General features: G+C 40.6%; 1 protein-coding gene across 7 annotated transcripts in view; it reads right to left on the minus strand.

Moving 5' to 3' along the window:
- DACH1 (dachshund family transcription factor 1) overlaps window positions 1-22,771 on the minus strand; it is a 368,409-nt gene extending 345,638 nt beyond the window's left edge. For 3 of the 7 annotated variants that reach the window (XM_068675983.1, XM_068675993.1, XM_068676004.1), the window contains exon 1: window positions 20,731-22,770. In XM_068675983.1, the coding sequence (XP_068532084.1) occupies window positions 20,731-21,479 (749 nt within the window). In that variant the 5' untranslated portion in view covers window positions 21,480-22,770. Of the gene's footprint in view, window positions 1-20,730 lie in introns of all 7 variants that reach the window. The other 4 variants (XM_068676018.1, XM_068676013.1, XM_068675974.1 and 1 more) reach the window with 3 other exon arrangements.
- Window positions 22,772-23,710: the final 939 nt, after the last annotated feature.

Raw genomic sequence — 23,710 nt, forward strand, 5'->3', positions numbered from 1 at the left:
TAGACAATCCACAACTGTCATCTTGCATTGTCCATTATGTTCACAGACAACTTTTCATTGAAGATTTACAGAAGCAAACACTTACAAAAGTAGCTGTAGAGGAGATTATTATGAATGAAAAGGAAAAAAATACCCACAACACAAGAATTCAAGGACACTGATCCCACCTTATCCAACAACCACGTGAAATTAATATTATCTGTATTGTAGATAGTACTAGCAAAAGAACAAAATACTTCTGTGTCAGTTGAATAAAATATGAATAAAAATAGTCAGGATAATTTCTACTGCTCTGTCTGCAACATCAATAAAACCATCAATTACATTTTTAGACTGGAAAAACTACAAATTGTTGAAGATGTAAAGTACTATTATGTACTTAACTTGATGAAAGCCTCCCGACTGCTGATGAAAACATACTATAAAGATATAAAGAACTTTGGTTTTCCTATATAATTTTGTCCACCTACAGAACTTCCAGTTTTCATTCTGAACGGCTGTTGTATTTACCTCTTTTCAGAAATGATGGTACTTCAGGGGGATGGGAAATAAATGCCGTTATAATTCTTAAAGATCAAACCCAAAGTAACTAGCTGTAGCAAAACCCAGCTTGCTTATCTTTTGCCAGATTGAAGGACACCACAGAAAGAAAACAGGAGAGATTTCTTTTTTCTTCTTTCCTCCCCTTTAGAAGTACTAACAACTTTTCTCTTCTTACTTAGCCACTAAAGGAGGAAAGTGATAATCCCTTTGAAATTCAGCACTTAACACCTATATGGTAGGTGATAATTGCTGCATTCCAAAAGGATTAGCACAGTGGAGCCCACTTTACAGTGAAGTCAGACCATTCTAAGCAGAGGAAGTTTTGCTAAAATCATGCCTACCCAGGGAAATTTGAAGTTTCCCACTGGTCCTGTGTAGACGAGGATTTGGTAGCTTCAGACTTTTTCCAGCATGTCTGCAAAAACAGCCGAAGAAATCAACTAGTGTTTAAAACAAAAACAACAGACCTTCTGCTCTAAATAACCCTGTTCTAAGCAATAATAGAACAGGAATGTTCTTATAGAAGTTCATACTTATGTAGTCTAGATAGCTTGTGAGACATGTACAGGTTGTCTAGGTCTTCTTAGAGGTAGATGAATACTTCCCTCACCATTATCACTGGGCAGTGCTTCTGCAAAGTAGTGCTTGCAATTAAAATAGTTGTCAGTAGTTTGGTACCATATCAGAGCCCAAAGGTCTGAGCGACGCTGTCAGTGCCTGCACTGCTACAGGCAATGTTCTCTATATTAATGTATACTCCACTATGATGGAGGTAGAGAAGAAAAAAAAATCCCCGAAGAACACAAGAGGTGTGTGAGTGATGACAGTCCAAAAAAAAAGCAGAACATTTTGGGGTTTTCTCTCCACATCACTCAATCACCAGAATCTTCTCTGGTTTTGCCTAAATTGCAGGGTTCCTTCTCTTGGCACTGCTTCCCACAGACCAGGAGATGTATTGGAACAACTGGGCTTCCTCTCTGTGTACAAGCCAGATAACCAGGGCATGGAAGACGGTGCACACCCAAGCCCTATCTTTTCAAGCAATCAAAACGTGGCATCCAAAGGCCAAAATCATGCTGTACCCCAGAGACTGACCACATTTGTTCTACAGTAAACAGCAGACCAATGTGCCAAGACTTAGTAAAGCAGATTTCCAAGAGAAAGGAACATGGCTTTCACTGCATTCATGCATTTTTCTTTTAAAGATTTTACATCTCCCTTCATTAGCGCTGATCCCACTCCTGTTTTCTCCTTTTAAATATAGTGTTAAAACTGTTGTGTAATCAGTAGTTAATTTCCAGGGCTAGGCTCATGATGCTGTAGTTAGGATGCAGGACAATTTCATGGCATGCAGGACTATCATGCATAAACATGAAGGCATAGTTCCCTCCCTCCCACCATTACTCATTTCTGTCACTGTTGCCCGTTCAGCTAAAACAGCACAACTGCTGATGAAAGCATATGGTGAACTGTCTTCCCCAAAAGATCAGGGTTAATAAAAACAATAGTGTAAAAAGTGGGGGAGAAGGTGTAAGTGGTGAGCACTTTTAACCTAGACTTCACCATGTGCAGAAAATGGTCACACAGTTGTAAAAGCATAGCTGTACAGGAATGTGATTGTGTGCCTGTAAGAAGCAGAAGAGGGGCAAAATTCTCCAAACCAGCACCACTATCAAAAAAAGGCTGTAAAAGCACAGCCTTACTTCTACAGAAAGACAATAAACAACAGAGATTGTTTATCTGAGTAAAAAGTATTTTATCTGATTCCTTTACCTATCATATTTATATGACACATTTATTAATACATCACCTAGTAATATATGTATTTATTTCGTACTTGTTTTTCATTAATTTTCTATTTACCATTATTTCCTCACTGGGCACATATGAATACACCAGCTATTTATCTCTGCTTGTGTCACCAGAAGAACAGCTCCTTTCAGTACCTCTAGCCAAATGTCCTTTATTTTAATAGAGGAAAAAAATCAAGAAAGTTTTAATAAGTTAAGAATCTTTATTTTTTACTTTTATTTCATTTGTAAAGTACTCCTTAAGTTTCTGTTTCACCACTGTGTAGCCATTGCTAACGAAAGGAGCCTAAATCAAGAAAAGCTGGCAGCTGTAATGTCAAGATTGTGCCCTCGTGATACTGATACTCCTTTCTGCATACCCCTTAGATCCTCCGATCATCATATATGGCATATAAGCACTTAGGAATGATGTCAAGGAACCTACCTAAACATCCAGGCAACTTTTAAAACACTTAAAGTGAAGATAACTCCAAGCAGCCAAGTAGATTAAAAATGGTGACTGAAGACAGAATTTTCTCCCAGGCAAATTGCCAACATTTTTTGAAAGGTAAACTCAAGCTTTTAATTAGCATGAACACTCCTCCCTGTGAGCATTGCCACTGCCTGGATCATCTTAAAAAGGAATAAAAATGGCATCCATGACTATGCTGTCGAGCTTAGATTTCCTGCAAGCACATCTGAGAAATTACAAATCATTGCCTGTAAGAAGAACCATGGAAGTTGAACCAAAGGTGAAGAAATTTTTAAAAAGCAAATAATGCCACAGCCAAATTACAGAATTGTAAAAATTGATAGAATCACAGAATGAATATAAAGTGAGTAGGAATAAACAAAACACATTTATAACTGGCTTTTTCTCCACATTTATTATTACTGTTTTTTATTAGTTGCTCATACTTATTATTCCAGTTCTGTAAATTAAAATTTTTACTAACAAAGATAAATCAAGGATGATTAGTATATCTCAATTTAACTTCCCTTCCTCCCACAGTTCAAAATGAAGTGAAAGTTATCCTCAGTATGGCCTGTCATGGTGGGCAGTGGTCCAAATCAAGAAAACTGGGTCAAGCATCTTTGAAAGCTTGTGTTATATGCTCTAGAAAGCATAATTATTTGTTTCCAATACAATACTAAGTTTCACACATCAGACTGTAATAATAATTTATTCTGAGTGCAAAATGAATATGCAAATGATGAAAATAATGTATGTATTACCCCCTTCTCTGAAATTATGCCTATAATATGATTTCTTTTTTTCAATTTCTGTGTCCACTGCACCATTTTTATAATTATTAGAAGATACTCCAGGGCATATGTTATGCTGGTATACAGCGACTTCTCTGGTGGTTGAAATCATTCAGCCCGTGGACTTGTGAATCACAAAGCACCTACGGCTGAGCAAATCCTTGTACGACACATGTCATGTCATATCTTATTGCTTCAACGCAACCCTTGCACTTCTACCATATCACCAGTAGCAAAACACTTAAGTGCAGATGGGCAGAGCGCTGCTGACATCACACCCCCTGGAACGCAGTGCTGCAAACAGAGCCTGTGCTGGGGCTATTAAAAGCACAAGCCGTTTATCTCTGGGCTGGGGACTACTCTGGGTGAGTAGTTACATTTGGTACCAAAGCATTCTCAGGCTTGTCTCAACTCAGAGTGGCTATGTGGGTTTAGTAATTCCCAGCAGCCTTTTGTAGGTGTTTGAAACCAGTCTATAGTTAGCTGAGCTATTCATTTGCATAGCAAGGGTGCCAATGACTTACTACATCAAACATTCCTGGGAGGTGCCTGGCCAATAGCAATGGCTAAAACCAGTGCTCTAATCAGTGTTGAAATCATTGATAGTGCTGTCTATCCACACTATGACAGACAAAAGCTGAAATGTATTAAACATAGCAATCCATCATCCTGCAGATGGGAAGCAGGAGCCAGCAGAGTTCAGACGGAGTGACTCCCGCTGCTAACAATGGCTGAAGTACTGACAGTTCAGTACTCCTCCTTTCCTCCTTCCTACTCACCAGACTTTTCTCCCAGCTTCATAAGAGCAATAAATGAGCAAACAGCTCACTGAAGAAGAAGGATTTAAACACCGTATACTTCTGGATAGCTATTATTCTAACTCAGAATGCCCATAGAGTAGCCTAATGAGACTTCAGTTCTCTTCTTAAAAAAAAAAAAAAAAAAAAAAAAAAAGTTATTACATGAAGGGGTTGTGAATTCAAATAAATAAGAACCAAAACAAAAACAAAAACCACCAACAAACCCTAAAAATGTTAGGTGCATAATTCTCATCTGAATATATGAGATGCTTACAAGTTAAATATCTAGCACCAGCAGCTGGAGACAAGTAAAAAAAAAAACAGTTGCTCCAAATGAAGAAGTAATTTGGGTGGAATACATCATTATTTTAACATCAAGAATACAAAGCTTTAAAGTGGAGAGGAATGACTAGCAGATTTTTACAGAAAAATAAGTCCTGAACAAAGTAATGCTATTTATGAAAGTTGATTTTTCTCTCCTGACTTATTTCTTGTAGGACATATGAGTCACACAATATAGCCAAAGGAAAAAACCGCAACTGCTAACACCACATTAGTAAAGTATAAAAGGGAAAGACACTTTTCTTAGCATTTCAGCCTTGTCATTTCCAATTTTCTGCTCTTTGGACATGCTTGTATTCAAATTCTGGAACATCTATTCAGCATATCAATCCTAATTAGACAATCTGGGTCTGGAAAGGATGAGAGCTGGGTCATTTGCATAATTTAATCATAAATACTCAGTGATACATATTTCCAAATGCATTTGTACAATTATCTTTTCATCCTTGGGGCAATGGTATTAATATGATTAGGCAATATTTCTGGAAAAAACAGACAAGTATGCACTCTTTTTAACTGCAGCTTAGGGCGATATGAAAAATTAATTAATTTCTGAAGAAAATCAATTTCTGTACGTGACCACATTAGACATTGCTAAACCAAGACACAGAATTCTTTCTCAATTGGAACATTATATCATTCTTTTCCAAATTCTGATTGTTATGTGAATGTTTCAATAATAAAATTATTAGATTATTTAAATTATCTTAATACATAGGCATGGTAAAAAAAAAAAAAAGTCACTCTGACACTGTGTCTTAAAAACGTATTGTTTGACCAGTCAATAGGGAACCTTAGCGTTTAGTCTGAACTCATCTTATGTGATCTTTTATTAATGCACATTAAACCGATTGAATTCAAGGACAGCAGGAAATAATTCAGCTCTGAAAACCAGAGCAGAAAGAAATAGGACCACATTAACCTAAAGTACTTTAAAATTAATATAAGGTTGCTTCCTTGTTTGTTTTGCTACAAAGAATTAGATAAGGTGTTCCTTCAACAGAAACACACTCATTACAAAAATGTTGTGACATATGTGGGATACAGCCAAGCACCCAGGTGGCTAATCTCATTTTTAGAAGAAAGATACTGCTTTGTATGTTAATTGGCGGAAAAAAAAATACATTTATGATTTTATATGTACCATCTTTATTTCTTCTCAGTCAACAGAAAAACTAGAAATTACTGCATGCAAATGTTCAATATTCATTTAATTTGCATGAAGGTGCTTGAACAATTTTTTTTATTCTAACAAGCTCATTTTTCATGCGTTTTGTCTTTCATCCTAATCTAGCATCTGTCATTCCTTTTTGAAGTTATTATCGGCCCAATTCCCTCTTGGACATGGTTGCTGGGTGACCGGTATCTTAGCACCCACTTTGACAGGAACAGATGTGAATCTGATCAAGAGATTTCCCATGAGTACCTGAAATCACAAACAACTTTCGTGAAAAACAAACAGCCTCGCTGTCATCGTCCCTCTCTCACCCTCCTTCCTTCCCCTTCCCCCACTCTCCCCCTCCCCCCCAAAAAAAGAGTACAAGGAAGTTGGGGAACGGTTGTTCAGTGTCATTAAAATGTATTACGATTTTGCAGGTGCATTGCCTAGATGTGTTCTTAGCTATTTCAACATTCAAACAGAAACTCTTGAGTTTAAGTTATAATAACTATCCTTTGAATACTTTGAAAGATGATTGTTCATTTTGAAGGTCAAAATCTTCTAAACATTCCCATGTTTGACTTGTTTTAGTCACCTGAATGCTCTCATTTAAATCAGTGAGATTATTCATGTCAGTAAATTTCACATGCATCCAAGCATCCACAAGTTGTTTTATAAACCCGTAACTTACATTTTGATTATAAACAATGCTCTTTGATCACTCCCACACTTGGTTGCTGGTATCTATGAAACTCCTCCTGCATATGAAAAATCTGCTAGGTATGCCATGTGGGTTCCAATACTGACAATGTTTTAGGACATGCATAATTTTATCTAAATTGTCTAACTGAGATGCTATAGTCAACAGGACTCCTTACAGAAACCAAAGTTTTCTTCCTGCTTGCAGGATTAAGACTTTTATGAACAACCCAATTTCATAGTAACTACATTCCTTGCTGTGCATGTGATAAGTAAACATACAAAGAAGCATGGTAATTTCTGCTATATTCCTCTGAAGTAAACTCAGAAATATACAAGACACAAGTGAGAACTCCCAAATATGACTGTATTTCTCAAACAAATATGTCTCACAAACTATTTCTTTGCTGAGGCTATGCTGAGGCACAATCGATGCCTGGTATTTGCATGCTAGTGTTCAGTGGAGAAATGATCAGCAAAACTCAGTTGTGTTCTTGTAGTAACTTTTTATCTACCTATCTTTATCTCTACTTCTTTTATCTACCATAGAAAAGAGGTGATAAAAGGAGATGGAGGTAATCCGATCTTTCAAGTATATAATAAAAACACAAATACCTAATTGCAAATGAACATCTCTGCTGCAACAATCTCAATCCCACATCAAACACCAAAGCAAAGCACATTTCTTCTTGCTTGCTTTCCCAGACACTACTCTAAACACAGTCTCACTGAGCAAAGAGAAAAGGAACATTTGTAATCCAAATCATACGCATGTGGACTTATAAGGCTGTGTAATAGTAACAATGGGCAAATTTGCTTTAATATGCTGTCAAACAACCTTTTACTTTTGTCTTTTCACTTTGTTACCCTTCAGCATGTTCCTTGCCCTATAACCTCAGGGACCTTTTCCCTACTGCTACTGTTGGGGTTAGCAACTCTGCTTCCTAGGCCAAGAATCCTCTGTATTTTAGTTTTCACAATGCCTAATAAAATGGAACTTCCATGAAGAACTGTACATTTTATCTTCAGTTTCTTCAAAATCAAGATTGCTGTGTGAGGAGAAGATGGAGAGGAAGGAGATAGGGATTGTTTGGATTTCAGAATCCACAGATCTGTTTTTTTTTTTTTTTTTTTGCTTCATTTTGAGTTGTTGTTTTATGATTCAACAGATAACAAATGATTTTTTCCTCTCTAGTTTAGATGCAAAGAAAAGTTAAGATAAACATTTCAATCACAGTGAAGCATTCATTGCTACTATAGTTGATCTTAAAGATTTCCCTTATTTACCATGGAAATCAGAAAGCCTTTAATGCAGATGAAAAACTTTATTTGTAAGTCAAAATCCTTAGCCTAGTCTGATCTAAATTTATTTTAGATACATTATAATTAATGTAACTTTTACATAGCTTATGAACAACAGAACTACAAAGGAATAGCCAAGTTAAGTACAAAAATACCTAACCTTCAGAATACAACTGAACCCCTATCTTCTATTAAAAATCATTTAGAAATATTACCATCTCTATGTCTTTGGGGAAAAAAAAAAAATCCCCTCTACCCGCTCTGGATATCAGCATTAAGCTGCTGATAGTCAAACCTGTTGATGACATCAACAAAAACTGAATCACTGAAAGCAAAAGACTGACTTCAGAAAAAAAAAATAATAATAATAATAAAAAAGAGCTTATGGATCAATATGAACACTTCTTTGAGGTGAATTAGAAAAGGACATTATGTACACATTTATAATAAATACATAATAGTGATAAGTAATTACCATTTAGAAGACCTGCCCTTCACTCCACCAGTCAAGTGAAGCAAAAGATGTGAATAACAGTCATATGATGCCTCATGAAACAGCCTGGATACCCAGACCAGCAAAGTAATGAATAGCTTAATACAAATTGTTCCGGAAAATTCACCAGTGGGAAAAGCAAACAAATCTAGTAAACAAATATCATCTTACTTGATGTAATACACTCCTATTCCCATTTCTCCTCTTCCGATCATTTTTGCTAAAGCCAGAAATGACTAAAAACTCAGGATTAGGTGAAAGTGGGAGCAGTATTTCCAAACAAAAGAGTATTTTGCCATATCTACATTGAAAGATAGAAAGTATAGTTAGGGATCATCAGCTGAACTGTTTAGTCGATCTAAAGTGTTAAGATGGTATATAAGAAAAAAAAAAAATCTATACTAGATGAATAGTATCCAAATCTGTTACTCGTTCACTAGAAATAGGTAGACTTATGCAGGCAATTAATGCCAATTTCAGCACTGAAAGTGCCTTTCAAGGATGGGGAAGATTCCCTGAGAATAGGAAATAGTTTCCATGAGAATGTGGAAGTGGAGCCTGGAAGGTCTGTAGAGCCACTGTGGGATAGTAATTGCCGAGGCAAACTTTAGCTGAACAGAGCACTCAGTTTGTTAAATAAATCAAAATGCAAGCTAATTCTAATGTTGATGTAACCGTATAAGCATATAGTTCAAACATACATATTCAGAAGTATTAAGGATCCTTTCCCTGTCCTTAAGGGCTCACTGTTTCAGCTCAATCTGTGTATTCAAAACTGGTGCTACACTGGCAGATACCCTCAGACACCTTAAGCACTATATCAGCTCACAGAGTGGGATAAGCACTCACCCAGCTTAGAGTATCTAGAGTTCTAGCTCACACCAAAGTACTGAAAGGCCATGGTAACACCTACTTGTTACCTTGATTGATTCACAGAGGAGTCCTGAACACAGATTTTTCAAATCTGAAATGTTTAATTTGACTGAGGGTCATTTTGACCAAGGGGCAGTTTGGAGGAAGTTGTCTTCTTGTAAATCATCTCATTGGGCAAGCCTTTTTGAACCTTCAGCTACCTTGTCCCAAGTCCCCGATGAGCAGCTCAATCATCCAGCTGCAGAATCAATCTCTTATCTATAGACCATACAACACATACTGACTGTAGCCACTGGGACTTTGTTTGCAATTCACATGCAGGAAAACAAAGCTTAAGTTACTAAAGCCAGAAGAGAGCTCATTGTTTGAAGAATTAGCCCACGTTGAACAAAGTCTGTAATTCAAACTTTTTGCAGCTTAATTATATTGAGAAACTATTAGACATTTTAAAGAATTAGAACACTGAATAGTTAAATACTAGGCACATGACCCATACCTAATGTAAAGTAAGTTTCTAAAAATGTCCTTAGAAAAATTTAGTAGAAAAGTGGGTGTAGGGAAGAATTCAAATGTGACCCATAAGGCCCCAGTATTTAGAAATGAATTGGGATCAGTTCATTTCTTTCCCATGGGGTAACTTGTATAAATGTAATTCTATGGTTTCATAAAACCAGGTCAAGTTTCTGTCCCTTGAGGTCGTTTGGCAATTTGAAGCATGGCAGCACTTTTTCCTGGCTACAAGTTCAAATCTGCATGCATCCTGGTACTGTGAAAGGAAACGATTAGTTGAGCTGGAAAGATATATCCAACCCAATTACAGCACACCTTCCATAAAGAAAAACACTTGCATGGGTGAAACAAGATTCCACAAAACAATATTTACAACTAGTTGGTTCTTTTCATTTAAGCTGATGAAAATGCTTGCTTTTTTCATCTCTAAAAATAAATATCTTTCTTTCATCAACTGGCACACCAAGCAAAAGAACAGGCAACCTTATCGCATAATTGTGCCAGTAGTTTTAATTGACAACATCTTTCTTCTTCAATGTCTAAATGTTTTACACATGTAGTCATACTTCGGAATATTTGTGAATACATGGATGTTTCACAAAGCATTTCATAATGATTATTTTATTACCTCTCATGATATCACTGTATTATTCTAATTTCACTAATAAAATATGTAAAATAAGATGCCACAAGACAAGATCACCTAAGGGGTCACTGGGAAAGACGAAACGTATACTTGGCAGACCAACAACAGCAAAGCCTCAGCAGCAGAACTAAATGCTAGGGAGATTCCACTCCTTCATAACAACCTCAGATCACTGTGTTTAATATTTTGTCCCATGCAATATGTACTAGAGTCTCTCTGCAATAAGGCCAGAATGATACTGAGTTGATTTTGACCATGCAGCTGAGCAACACAAATCACCCTGTAAGGGACTATGGTCCTTCCAGCTCTATTAAGACTTCCCCAGCCTATGTAAAAGGGTTTCTCAGTCAGCTCCACATCTTCTAAATTCGCACACACACCAAACTACAGTAGACACAAAGGACTGCCCCACTTCAGCCCACAGACAGACTGACTTCCAAAGGAACCTCTCCCACAGGGACAGACACTGGGGGAGCTTTTAACTACAGATGCAAGAGGAAGGGTAGCAGACAAGAAATTCAGGGTCTTTAAGCAAATGGCTCTCCCATCACATTTAAATCTGAGATCTACATAGTATGGAGCTGGGCTTCTACTGAAGACAAATTCCACCCTTTCCTCCACTCCACTGAGACAATGCTACAGGAATTGTAGCATTTTTCTGAAAGGAAAAATCTGTGAAAAGTTATTAATTCTCAGCCACATCCCACCTGTTGGACCTTGAGGTGGCATCAAGCCAATCCAACAGCTGTGGCTATAGCCAAACATCTCTACTAAACACCTCACCAATGACCCGTATAGGAAATGTTATGACTCCTTTAAATAACAATTTGATACATGCTCCTGAAACAGATATGTGGTGTTAAATTACTCTTTCTAACACATTTTCCTCATAGTTTCTCAAAAATGTTCTTTTTACATAGCTAGACTTTAAATTGTAAATTATTGTAATAGGAATTTCATTTTCTACTGCTATCTTTGTTTTTAACATCATATTTTAGTATCAATGTAATTTTGAAGAGAATCGGTAGAATCATAAACCCACTATAATAGACGATAGTATAAGAAAAATCATTTATTAACATTCTGTGTTTTTATTTTAATCAGACCTAATAAAAGCTATGTTGGGAAAAGGAGAAGGGAGAAGGAAAGGAAGGAGGAGGGGAGAGGGAGAGAGAGGGCAAGGGCGAGGTCGAGGAGAGGAGAGAACTAGTCCTTCTTTGAATTAGAACAATATACATATAAATTTGCAGCAGTTTCATGGCAGTATCAGTCTTGAGTGATAAATACAGGTGCATAGAAATAATAAGTCCTACATATCATCAGCAAAAATAAGGTCCTACATATAATCTAAACCGTAGCAAGTGTTCTAACAAGAGATATAGATAGACAGATAAATAAATAAATAAAGGGAGTGAGAACACATGACTTTTCATTTGTATCAGTCTACTATATGCTTTCCCATTTGTACTCACCCACCCCATCTTTTTGCTGTTGTTTTAAGCAGAAATTTAAGGAAATCGAAAGCAATTGGAAAATGGTTTAATTTCCTTCCCACTAAACTCTCAGTGACTATAAGAATTAAAACATTAAAAGTGACAGCCATGGGCACACATCTCTAAGTGTGCCATCCCCTTAAAATGAGATAGGCTTTTTCTGCTCTACAAAAATGAATATAAAAAATCCCAGCAGGGGTTATAAAGCCATGGTTCTGATACTTATACTGATACAAATTCTGATACTCATTCATACCATCACTCTAATTTCCTAAAATTATTTAATACAAAAGAATGCAATACTCATAAAAAATGTTTAAAAATGCAAAATGAATCTCCATTTTACTATTCTATGCAACAAGTGTAATTTATAGGACACTAACTCTAAAGCATTTTTAATGCTTTCAAACCATCTGTGCAGATGTAAGACAGTATATAGTAAGAGAGCTTTCTACCAAATATATGAATTGATTCTTTCACAGAAAAACTTCCAAGTATATTAACATTTGCTTGCTTTAAAAGATATATGTAGTCCATTGAAAGCAACAGGACTATCCACATTCTTAGAGGTAGGTATATGTTTTAAAACCACAGCATTTTTCTTCTAACGTAAATAGATAAGTACTACAGGTGACCTCCAATACAGAAAGTTTTTTTACAGCAGACCAGGAGACTGGAAACATTGTGTACTTCATAAAGACAGATAACACTAGTATAAACATATACATATATTAAACATCAAGTTTATATTTTGACTACATTTGAGAAAAAAAAAAAGTATAATTAAAAAATATAGATATTTAGTAATGTCTTTCAAAGAACACTAAAACTATTAATAAACCCTGCCTAGGTTTATCAGATATAAATGTAATCCATTGCTAATACATCTCTTTAAAATACAGTACCTATAATCTGAGACCTGTAATTTTTTGACCTGTAAGTAAAAATCATGATCTAGTTCCACTATTAAAAAAATACACCTAAGTCATTAGTAAGTATGAGAACAACATGAAATCAAGGTTACAAAAGATGTAATTAAATACTAATCAAATATATATTGCCTGTTCCCTTTATAGTTTACTTTTCACTGCTAATTTCTTTTTGATCCCTTACAATTCTTTTATGTAAGATGAAAAATCAAAGCATTTCCCAGAAGTAAAAGATTTTAAAAATAATTTCTACCATACAACAATTTGTATATACAAGCATATTCTGAGACATGTTCTGAACAACAGCTTTTTTGGCCAAATCTAAAATGCCTATTACATGTTCTCAGTACAACATTATTAACAAATGCTCTAACATGAACATTATTCAGTTATGAACTTGAATTGTGATGTTGTAATGCAATAAACATGTGCCTGTCAATTATGCTCAAATTTTTGCAACAGCCCCACTTACTCCTTCCTTCCCCTTTCTCCTCAGCCCCATTCAACTCCACTATGTATCACTACTATTTTAAGTTGTCAGCAAGGTAGTCTATTTGCATACCTATGTACTGCCCTCAGTTAGTAACACATTTTAAGTAACACATTGAACAATAAAAATACGTCTAATAGTTAAGATATTTTTCTTAATATTTTTAGTATTACCTAAAATCATGGTAACTAAATAAGTGAATAAGAAAACTAGTTTGAAAGCCTAGCTTGAATCCAAGCTTATTTTAGATCAAAAGGAACATAGAAGAATTTAGGCGTTTGGCTGTTTTAGAGAATAACTCTATAAAGTCTAAGGATACATAATTTTTTTTGATTATAACATGCTCTTATCTTAACGTAAAAGGAGATCTAGCTAATGTGACATGGTGAACCAGGAAATTTTCATTACATCTGTTTCTGAACTATAGATAATTTTAGACTTTCAAAAGACATGAAATCTCACTCTGATATTTGTAACAACAATATATATATATTTCTTTTTTCATACTTAAATAATTTTCTTCATAAGGAAGATGCAAATTATACAGGATGCAATGAAAATATCTACCGTAAATTAGTTTTGTAATCAACAGGGTACCCTTAAAAGGAAAAATGAACAGAAAGTTATGTAGGTATTGCTCACATGGGTAACAATAAAAACTTTAGCCAGCTTTATTAAATCAAAATCATTAACATTAAGAATATTAAAAAACAATTTGTGACTGTTTTATAAAGTTTCTATTTTGTTCCTAATGAATTGCTCAGATACACACGATATACAGTATCTTTCCATTCGTTTCTGCAAATGGTATTGTATGTATTCACACACCTGCTGCAGAAAGATGTTTATCTTAAATATCACAAAACATCATTTAAAGCAATGTGAATTGAAATACAGTTTGTGATCCATTTCCTCAATCACAACACTTATAGGCATTTTCATTAGTTTTGGTGAGTGTATCCTGAACTGCCATTCAGAGTCCTTTTAATCCGAAGAGACCAGAGGAAAGTCACAGAAGAGAGTATAAGTATACAATATTTACAAAGTTATAGTATATATATATATAGTATGGTACAGTATAGTTTTGCAGCTCATCACTATCTGTGGTTTAGAGTAAAAAAATTGAAATAGGGACTTAATTGTATGCTCAAAACTGATCCTCACTCTCATGAAATTCAGTGACAGCATTTTTGCACTTTATGCTGTGGAAAACACACTACTACTCTTTTTCTTTTTGTCCCATTAATAAAAAAAAAAAAAAAAAGTAATGTTTTAAAACATGGTATCATAGTATTCACAGTTAATGAAAAAAATCCATATTTAATAGATTACCCTTCAATATTCTGCACTGCTTAAGAAATGAAACATCAGCAGTTCTTACAAGATGTCCCCAGCTGAGCACTGTAGCAGATAAATAAGCAGAACATAGTGAGTTAGGGGTAAAGTTATTTCTTGAAACAAACTGGATTTTATTACTTCAAGTCACAAACGTACCTTGATTTTAAATATTAAGATTTTGGTTTATGCTTCAGGATATTTGAAAATAATTTAAGTGATAATGGAAAAAATAAAAATTCTTCCTTAATGCACACTGGAGAAATTATCTATATATGAATTAACTCTCTGGATCGTAATAGCTTTTTGCAGATGACTCTTCAACTCTACCATTTAAATACATATTTAAGCAACTAAAAATTTACTGTCATTTCATATTATGTCAGTCCACATTATGGCGCTGTTACAGTATGCACATTTAAAGATTATTGAAAAAATTACTGTTCATGTGCAGTACATAATTTGCAAAAGGTTAATAACTATTTTAAAACAACGAACGGCATTAACTTATAATGCAAAGCAGATGCCCCAAATGTTGTTTTTAAAACAAAACATATTTAACTTACAAAAGAACAAAGGGGATCTAAATCTAGTCCTGTTTCTTAAAAACAGACAGACGTTGCAGTTGTTTTGGACCCTTGGTTTGCTGGCTCATACAATTTTGAGAAAAGTCAATAGTTTCTGACTACTCGCTCACTGTCCTATCCTGTAGCCAGAGATGCATTTTTACAGCTCAACTCATAAAGCTCTTTCACGAAGTGGTGATACTAGACAGGCTGAAAGAGATTTACCTGTACCAGGCCAGCAGAGACTGCAGTAATAATTTAATATATCTATGATGTAGTCCAAAAGGAAAATATTCAAATTCAATATAGTGTATGAGCATTGTGTGCTTCACATGCAATTCACTTCAGATGATGAATCACAGTGATGGGCAAAACCAGTCGCACGGAATAATCTAGCAGCAGGAGAAAACAGATGAAATCCTAAAAGGCAGTCAAACAAGCATTACCATTTGCAACAGGCATTCAGAATACACTCCAGATTGAAGAATCTTAGGCACGCAAGGAGTAAATGACATTACTTCGGGCCGTGCTGATCAATTGTTGAGAAGCAGCAGCTCCAGAGGCCGGCTGCGGGTGCGGGTGCTGCCAACAGGGGGCATTTTCCGCGGGTGCGCCCGTCCGCGCCCCTGCCGCCGGCGAGGGCTGGTGCTGAGCGCAAGGGAAGGCTCGGCGAGTTCAACAAACAAGCATCGTAAGTTGCACTGGTAACGTTTTCACCAGCACTCTTCCCTTCAGCAGACATCAGGAGAGTGAAAACAAGCGCCCCGGACAGGCTGAAGAGCCTCACTCATTATGTGTGCAGCCCCGAAAAGGGAGCATAGGCCTAAATGTGAACTTAGTATTCGGGCAGAGGTGGAGAGAGATTGTGGAAATAGAAAACCTATTTATTTGCTGGCAAGTATATTTCACTGTGCTTTCATATAGTCCATTCTCTTAAGTAATGCTGATGCAAAATTGACAAAAAAAAACATGCACTTCTATATAAACTTCTATATAAGATTTCTTAAAAATATATATATATATATATATCAATAGCTGTAAGACAAAGGAGAAGTTAATCAAATTGAATACTTCACAAAAAAAAAAAAAAAAAAAAAAAAAAAAAGTGAATCAACCAGGAAGAAATTTATCTGTGCCCATCACCACCAGCCCTTCCCAGCCCTGCACACGAACAGCACACGCAGCGTTGCACAACGGACTGCGAACATTCACTGGGGAGAAATGTTCCCTTCCTCAAGTATCAGATACTGGGCTACTGCCAGCAACTAAGTATCAGATTAAAGGGATAAATAGTCTGTTCTGTTGTAGTAATTATGCTCCAAAGATCTCAGCTTCTAATTTATAATATTTACCAATAAATAAATGCCATGAGATGGGTATTAAAGTTCTGTTATTGCAAGCGGCTGAAGTCTTTTAGGGGTTTTTAAGCCTGAATGAGCCACCTCTAAAGCTTTTACTCCTTCTTTATGGTTACTACAATTTATCCTCTGGCCTTCCAGAAGACTTCTTTGCTTGTAAAACCTACCATATTTCTGCTGATTATATTTTACTAATCTGCGGCAAGGGAGGTCATCAATATAAACTACAGATAGTATATATTTGAAATTATTTGCAGCTGCACTTGCTGACCTGTTTAAAACATCTATGATCTGTACTAGCCTATCTGGGTGAGATACTCCTTTAATTAATACAAACAGGAGAAAAACTATGCAAGTGTGCAGTATTCAGTAAACAAGCACATGCCAGGTCCACATAATTTGAGAGAAGCAGAATCTAGCAAAGAGAGACTGTGTAACTGCAGTCAGTGTAAACCAAGCTTTGGAGAGAACTGTTTTATGTCCAGCATCTTTCCCCTCTGCACTCAAAGTCAATTGGGTTGTTCTCCAAAATTTGTAAACAGCTTTCAAACAGTGCAAATAATTCTCTGTTTTAAGTATGAATGTCAATGAACTCATTCAAATCATCTTCAAATGTCAGCAAAGATTAACATATCCTGGCCACAGGAGGGAGGTCAGAAGAAAGCATGCTTTTAGTTTTTAATGGGCATGATCCAAAGCCAGTCTAAGTCTATGGGAAAACTCCAGGAAGGGACCAGCATGGAAAAATTCCACAACAAGTACTCGAAACACAAGAGACCAGAACAATCTGGGATCAATAGCTTCCAGGTCATTAATCCTATGCAGGTGACATCCAGTGAACAGTTCACTACTCTGTTTCACGTACACATTCAAGAAACCTGACTCGATTGGGGTCTAATAGCTTTAAATATTTTTCATGTTTTTCCTTTACATTTCTCCTATTTGTTTGGCATGTGGCTTTCTAGCATCCCATTAATGTCAAACCGTTTAATCATAATGTAGGCTAAATGCACAGTTTGCTATTTCCTGGATTTCTGTTTGGTGACCAATGCTTTTTTTACGGGGAAAATAAAAGGAAAGGTCAGTATGACCAGAAAAGAAAAGTCATCTTCCATAACGGAAGACTATTTTTCCAGTGAACTGATACAGAAGCCTAATTTAGAAAAAGGTCCTTTAGTATCATGTTATTATTAGTAGTATCACAAATAAACACAGAAACCAATTCACTTTACAGACCTCCACATTAAGCATTCAATAGAAAATCCCTTGGTGTTTTATTGATTTTTGTTTTATTGATTTTTTTAAATAGCAATATCACAGTTAAAATGCATCATTTTGGTGAAACACATCTAAAACTTTTCTATCTCGAAATAAGTTATTACAAATTATTTCCACAGCAACTGGCAACTAACGATTCAATCCATTTAAAGAACAACAAAGTAATGGCTTTATTTGGATGCCTTTTTTGATTAAATAACGTATTAACCTTGATGAAGCTTTCCAAAAAGGGATTAGTGTATTCAAGTGCATCAGCTGATTATGAGACAAATATAACAGTGATAAGTTGCTGGTTCGAAATTTTTGAATCTGATGACTATAACAATTTAGCCGCTAGGATGGAGTTGGCTCTTACAGCTCCCATCTCAACAGCAAGTGTCCACCCAGGATACAAAAAGACATCACCCAGATAAAGTACACAGTAACTGAGTGTCTAGAAAGGTCACGTAAATCACTAAACCAAGTAGACAAAAATATCCTACATAAGTACTGTACAGTCAGATATAATTAAAAATAATTAAATTGTGAGGAAAGAATCAGAATGAAATGTGTTGGAGGGGAAACCCTGAAAGTAAATACAGTTTTATGTTCCAATGGTATCATCCATTTTGACCAAAACTCACTGACCCACTTTGCTTTATTTGTCTATACTGTAATAATACATTTTGCATACCTATTGTAAATCCTTTCCATTAAGTTATTTGCTTAATGGATGCATAAATACGTCTACTACAATTACGCTTTTTAAGGGTCAAACCCTATCCACTTCTGAACCCACTGCTGTAATTTCTACTGTGCTGGATGATAACACAGCAGACCTCAGAAACAGTTGAAACACAGCCGATTTTGTACTGTTGACATGATCAACCCGTGTTACAACCAGGCTGCCAAACCCTTTCATAACCCTGCCAAGTCCAGGAATTGGTGTCCCTGTATTCCACCCTGCCCCCCTCCAAAAAAAAAAAAAAAAAAAAAAGTTGATCTATTTTTTAATTTTATGTGTTGAAATTACTTCTCGCATGATATGAGCATGGCAAACTAGAACTGGTGTCACTTTGTTTTAAGGACCAAATCTTGAACTCTTGCAGATGAGTTACAGGTTAGATGCCACACAGAGACATCTCTTAAGATCCACGTTGCTTCCACATGAAACAAGGCAGGGTTACCGATGCAGCTACACTTATGTCAGAGCTTGGAAGTTACTCCAGGCTGTTTTGTCTTGCTGCCCCGAAAAACAGAAACTTGAGCCATTAGTCTAACAACAGAGTAAGTGCTTTGCTCTGCCTGGCTCAATGCTAAGGAGTCCCAGCTACCCTCAGTCAGGGGGGGAAGAAGGGAATGCCCCACCCGGCCATTAGTAAGGGGAATGAGCACGGAATCACACGGGGTTAATTCTCCACGTGCTGGCTGTAGCTGCACCTTGAAATCCGACGATGAGAAAGCGAAACGAGCCGGGTCTGCCTGTTTGCGTATACTGAAAGTAGCATCGAGACTTTGTCTGCAGCCTCCTCACTGGAGAGCCCTCCCTGCTGTGTAAAGTTCCCAGCACCCCTAAACCGGAGCCACCCCCAGCTCCTGCCGAACTAGGGGGCTCAGCTCTTCGGGTCACAACACTCCTGCGACCCCTTTTCCTGATCGAGCCGCCCCAAACCCTGTAACCTACAGATGGCGAGACACCAACCCCCCTCTTTAACCCCCGCTTGCAAAGCAGGCAGCTCTCGCAGCAGGAATTTCCTCTTTCGCCAGCTCCTTCTTCTCCCCGGTCGTTGTCGAGTTTGGGGCTTCCCTCCTCCTCCTCCTCCTCCTCCCCCCGATCCGCGGTGTGCGAGGGCCGGGCAGCCCGGCGGCGTGCGCGTAACCTGCGCGCCCCCCCCCCCACACGCTGCGCGGTGCCACGACTCAGCCTGTCCAAATCCCCCCCCCCAAAAAAAAAAAACTCCTTCTCCCCCCCGCCGCCCCCCATCCCCGGCCGGCTCCGGGGCGCCGGGCGCTGCTCGCACCTGCTCCGGGGGGCCCGAGCCCCCCGGGGGGGGGGGGGGGGGCAGCCCGACCACCCCAAAAAAAAAAACACAAAAAAAAAGCGCCTCCTCGCCGCCTTCCCGCCCTCTCCCTCCCCTCTCGCCATGTGGCAACTGCCCCCTCGCCCTATACAAAAGTGCACGTGCCCTTTGGGATGCGTGACAGCGGCGGATGGCCGAGTGGCCTTCCCACCCCCCCCCCCCCCGGATAGGGCTCTCCGCCCGGGAAGTGCCCCGGAAGGCAACGATTGACGCGAAACCCAAGATCGCCCCCCCCCCCCCCCCTACACACACCCGACCCCAAACCCAGGACCGCTCCCCGCCCACCCCCGTGCGCCCTGCAGGCCGCCTTCTCCCAGGGCTGTGCATTTTAAAGGGCTGAACTTGAGGAGGGGGCGCGTCAGAAAACACTTTGGGGGGCCCTGCTGCTGCTGCCGCCCCCTGCCCCGCACCCTTCGCCCCCCGCGTAAACTGCGCGCTGCGCAGCCCCCGGCCGCCCCGGCGGGGGGGGGGGGGGACCAGAGGATGGGGGGGTGAAGGGGACAATGACAAGGCGACAGTTGCGCGGCGCGGAGGGAAGGGGGCAGAAACACCCTTTTCTTCGCTCTCCCCGTCCCACCAAGAAGCAGCGCGGCCGGGTGCGGAGCAGGCCGGTGGGGTGCCAGGGCAGGAGGGGAACGGGGGGAAAAAAAGAGGGGGCGACGGCATGGGGCCGCAGGACGCCCCCCTCCCCCCCCAGCAGTGAGCGGCGGCGTGGGGGTGGGACGGGGGCGGCGGCTGGGGGGGGATAATGGGACGGGGGGGGTGCCTCGGGATGTGCGTGTGCCTTGCGGCTGTTACCTGGCGTTGGTGCAGTCGTTGTAGAGGGTCTCGAAATCCTTCCTGGAGATGAGTTTGCAGCGGTTGACCCCGGGCTGGATGGCCCCCAGCCCCCGCAGGATGCGGACCTGCTCCACGTTGCAGACCACGGGCGTGATCTCCAGGCGCTTCAGCTTGGTGTAGACCGTGTGCAAGCCCCCCACCAAGTGCTTCAGGAAGAGGTCGAAAGCCTGGGGCAGGCAGATGAGCTCGCAGCCCTCCACGGTGAAGGAGGCCACTTTGGCCCCCCTCAGATCCACCATCTTGCACTCGTTATTCTGGGGGGTGTTCTCCACCGGGGACGGGGTCGAGTACACGGGCTTGCCGGGCAGGCTGCTGGCCGCGCTGGCCGCGCTGGCATTGGGAGCGGAGGTGCTGCTGCTGCCGCTGCTGCTGCTGCTGCTGCCGCTGCTGCTGCCGGTGCTGCCGGTGCCGGTGCCCAGGCTGGGGCTGCCGCCGCCGCCGCCGTTACCGCCGCCGGTGGTGGTGGTGGTGGAGGTGACTGTGGCCGCCGCCGCCGCCGCCGCTGCGATGGGCTCCGGCCGGAATAGGTTTGTCCCCGAAGCGGCCGGCGGGGGAGCGATGGACGGAGACGGAGAGGAGGTGGCCGCCGCCGCCGCCGAGGAGGAGGAGGAGGTGGTGGTGGTGGTGGTGCAGGCGGCAGAAGTTGAGACCGGAGGCTGAGGGGGGACCAGCTGGGTCGGAGGGATCAAAGCAGCCGGTACGGCCATGGTCACATATACGGCGGAGGGGGGCAGGGGGAGGGGGGAAAGTTCCCACACACACACGCAGGGGAAAGGGGAAAATTTGAAAAAAAATAAAAAAATAAAAAATTAAAAAAAAAAAAAAAAAAAGGAAAGGAGAGGAGAAGGGAGGAGGGGGGAGAAGAAAGGGGGAATAACCCCGGATCAGGTGCTGCGGCGAGCGAGAGAGCAGGGGGCAGAGTGAGAGAGAGAAACGCACAAAGTGTCCCGCAAGTGGGGACGGAGGAGGAGGAGGAGGAGGAGAAGTCCGCTCCGGGCGGCGGGGCTGGGGCCGAGGGGAGGGGGGAGGGCAGTTTCTTTTTGTGGTCCTTGCTCTAGCACCACGTTAAAGACGAAGGTGAAAAGGAGGAGGTTTGAAGGACTTCGGTTCTCTCTGGCAAGTACATTGATCAAAGATTGAGAGGGGAATGACAGAGAGAAAATGAGCTGGGAAGTGCAGGCTGCCGCCGCCGCTCGCCGCTCGCTCGCTCTCTGGACGAGTTGTTGTTGTCACACGGTGCGGAGGGGAGGAGCTCCGGCAACTTGAAATACCCTTTGAAGCAGCAAAAGGCTCACTCACTAGTATTAACCCAAATTATCCAACCAGGAACCCGGAGCAGGGAAACAGAGGGAGAGGGAGAGAAGTCCCTCTACCTCCCCCCCCCCTCCTCCTCTTCAGGAACCGTTAGATTACATGTTTCATATTTCACCCCACCAGAGACGAGATGTAATTTTCCCAGCCCTTTCCAGCAGTGGCTTGTCAACACACTTTGTGGGGGAACGCCGGAGTCTCCAGCTTCCCCCGAAGCCGTCGGAAGCGGGGCGCTGCCCGCACACCTTGCGGCCGCCCCGGCGGGGGCTGGGGGCAGCGGCGGACCAAAGCGCGAGGCTCCGGACGGGTTTGTCCTTGTCGCTCCTGTCGTCCTCCCGAGCCCCCAGCAGCTGAGGGTCCGGGGGCAGCAGCGCCTTTGTTGCGCGGGGGGTAGGCGGCAGCGGGGCAGCGCAGCCCCCGCGCAAAAAAAAAAAAAAAAAAAAAAAAAAAAGCGCAGCGCGGCGACATCTAGGGGGGGACACGGGGGACCGGGTCTGGCGACCGTATCCACCGCGAAAGGGGAGGGGATGGCGGAAAACGTGGCCGGAGCGACGCCGGAGTCACTTCGGAGCGAGGCGCGGCGCGCAACAGGTGGCCGCGCAGCCTGCGCCAGGTAGCGCGGAAAATGAGCTGCTGCGCTTGCCCACACATGCGCAGTCCCTTAGCCCTGCTCGGGAGCCCCGCGGTCTCAGAGCTCCCTGCCCAGCGCCAAAGTTTGGGATGGAGTTCTGAAGGGGAATCGTGGCGCTTTGGGCAGCTCGCCGGGCTCAGGTTGGTCGGGAGAGCCCAGAGCTCTGCGCTGGCTCCTCTCGAGGGGCACTTCACGCTCTGAAGGAGCGAAGGAATGTTCATTCATAGAGCTGGGCAGGTGCGAAAATAACGTGGGTAAAATTTTACCAGTTTCAAAGGATGAGCTGTGTTTAATGGTGGTGCATGTATCTGCCCATAGTTGTTTTTTTTTTTTTTCTTCTTCTTAATGTGTATTATTATGTGAGATATGACTCATGGGATGACACATCTACTGAGTGGATAATCTCAGCTGTAGTAATTCTGTGGAGGGGAATTTCCATGCTATCAGATGTAAAGCATTTTCATATGTCTTCTTGCTGGTAGTACTTCAACTCCAATGGAAGGCCGTTTGTATTTTAATACCACAGAGGATGTCATTTTGATCGTGAAATTTTAGCTATCGTACACTAAAACCTTTTAAACTGGCAAATAAGCCCAAGAAAATACAAAGCGGCTTTCATTTTGAAATCTCATGTACACACTTGTGCAGAACACTTCTTCAACACCTTTTCAGATGTTTCTCAGAACATTTTTCAGAGAAGTTTATACAGCTTCAGTGGCAGGATCTAGTGTTGACGTAAAACTTGGAATACCCTGAAAACCATAAAATGCTCTGTTTTCAGATGTAGCAAACCAGCTTGGTTCATGTCTTCTTTGCCTCAACCGTCCTTTTGCATCTCACCTTCTCTTACATGTTGTGAAGACATAAAACAAATCATTGAGAAGATCAGAGCAGAGACAGACACACGTGATATTAGCACTTCAACATCTGAGTGAACTCTTAGTTAGAAAACCTGCCATTTCATTTATTGTCTACCTTCCCTACAATGTGATGCAC

Source organism: Anas acuta, chromosome 1, assembly GCF_963932015.1.
Source record: "Anas acuta chromosome 1, bAnaAcu1.1, whole genome shotgun sequence".
Taxonomy (NCBI): domain Eukaryota; kingdom Metazoa; phylum Chordata; class Aves; order Anseriformes; family Anatidae; genus Anas; species Anas acuta.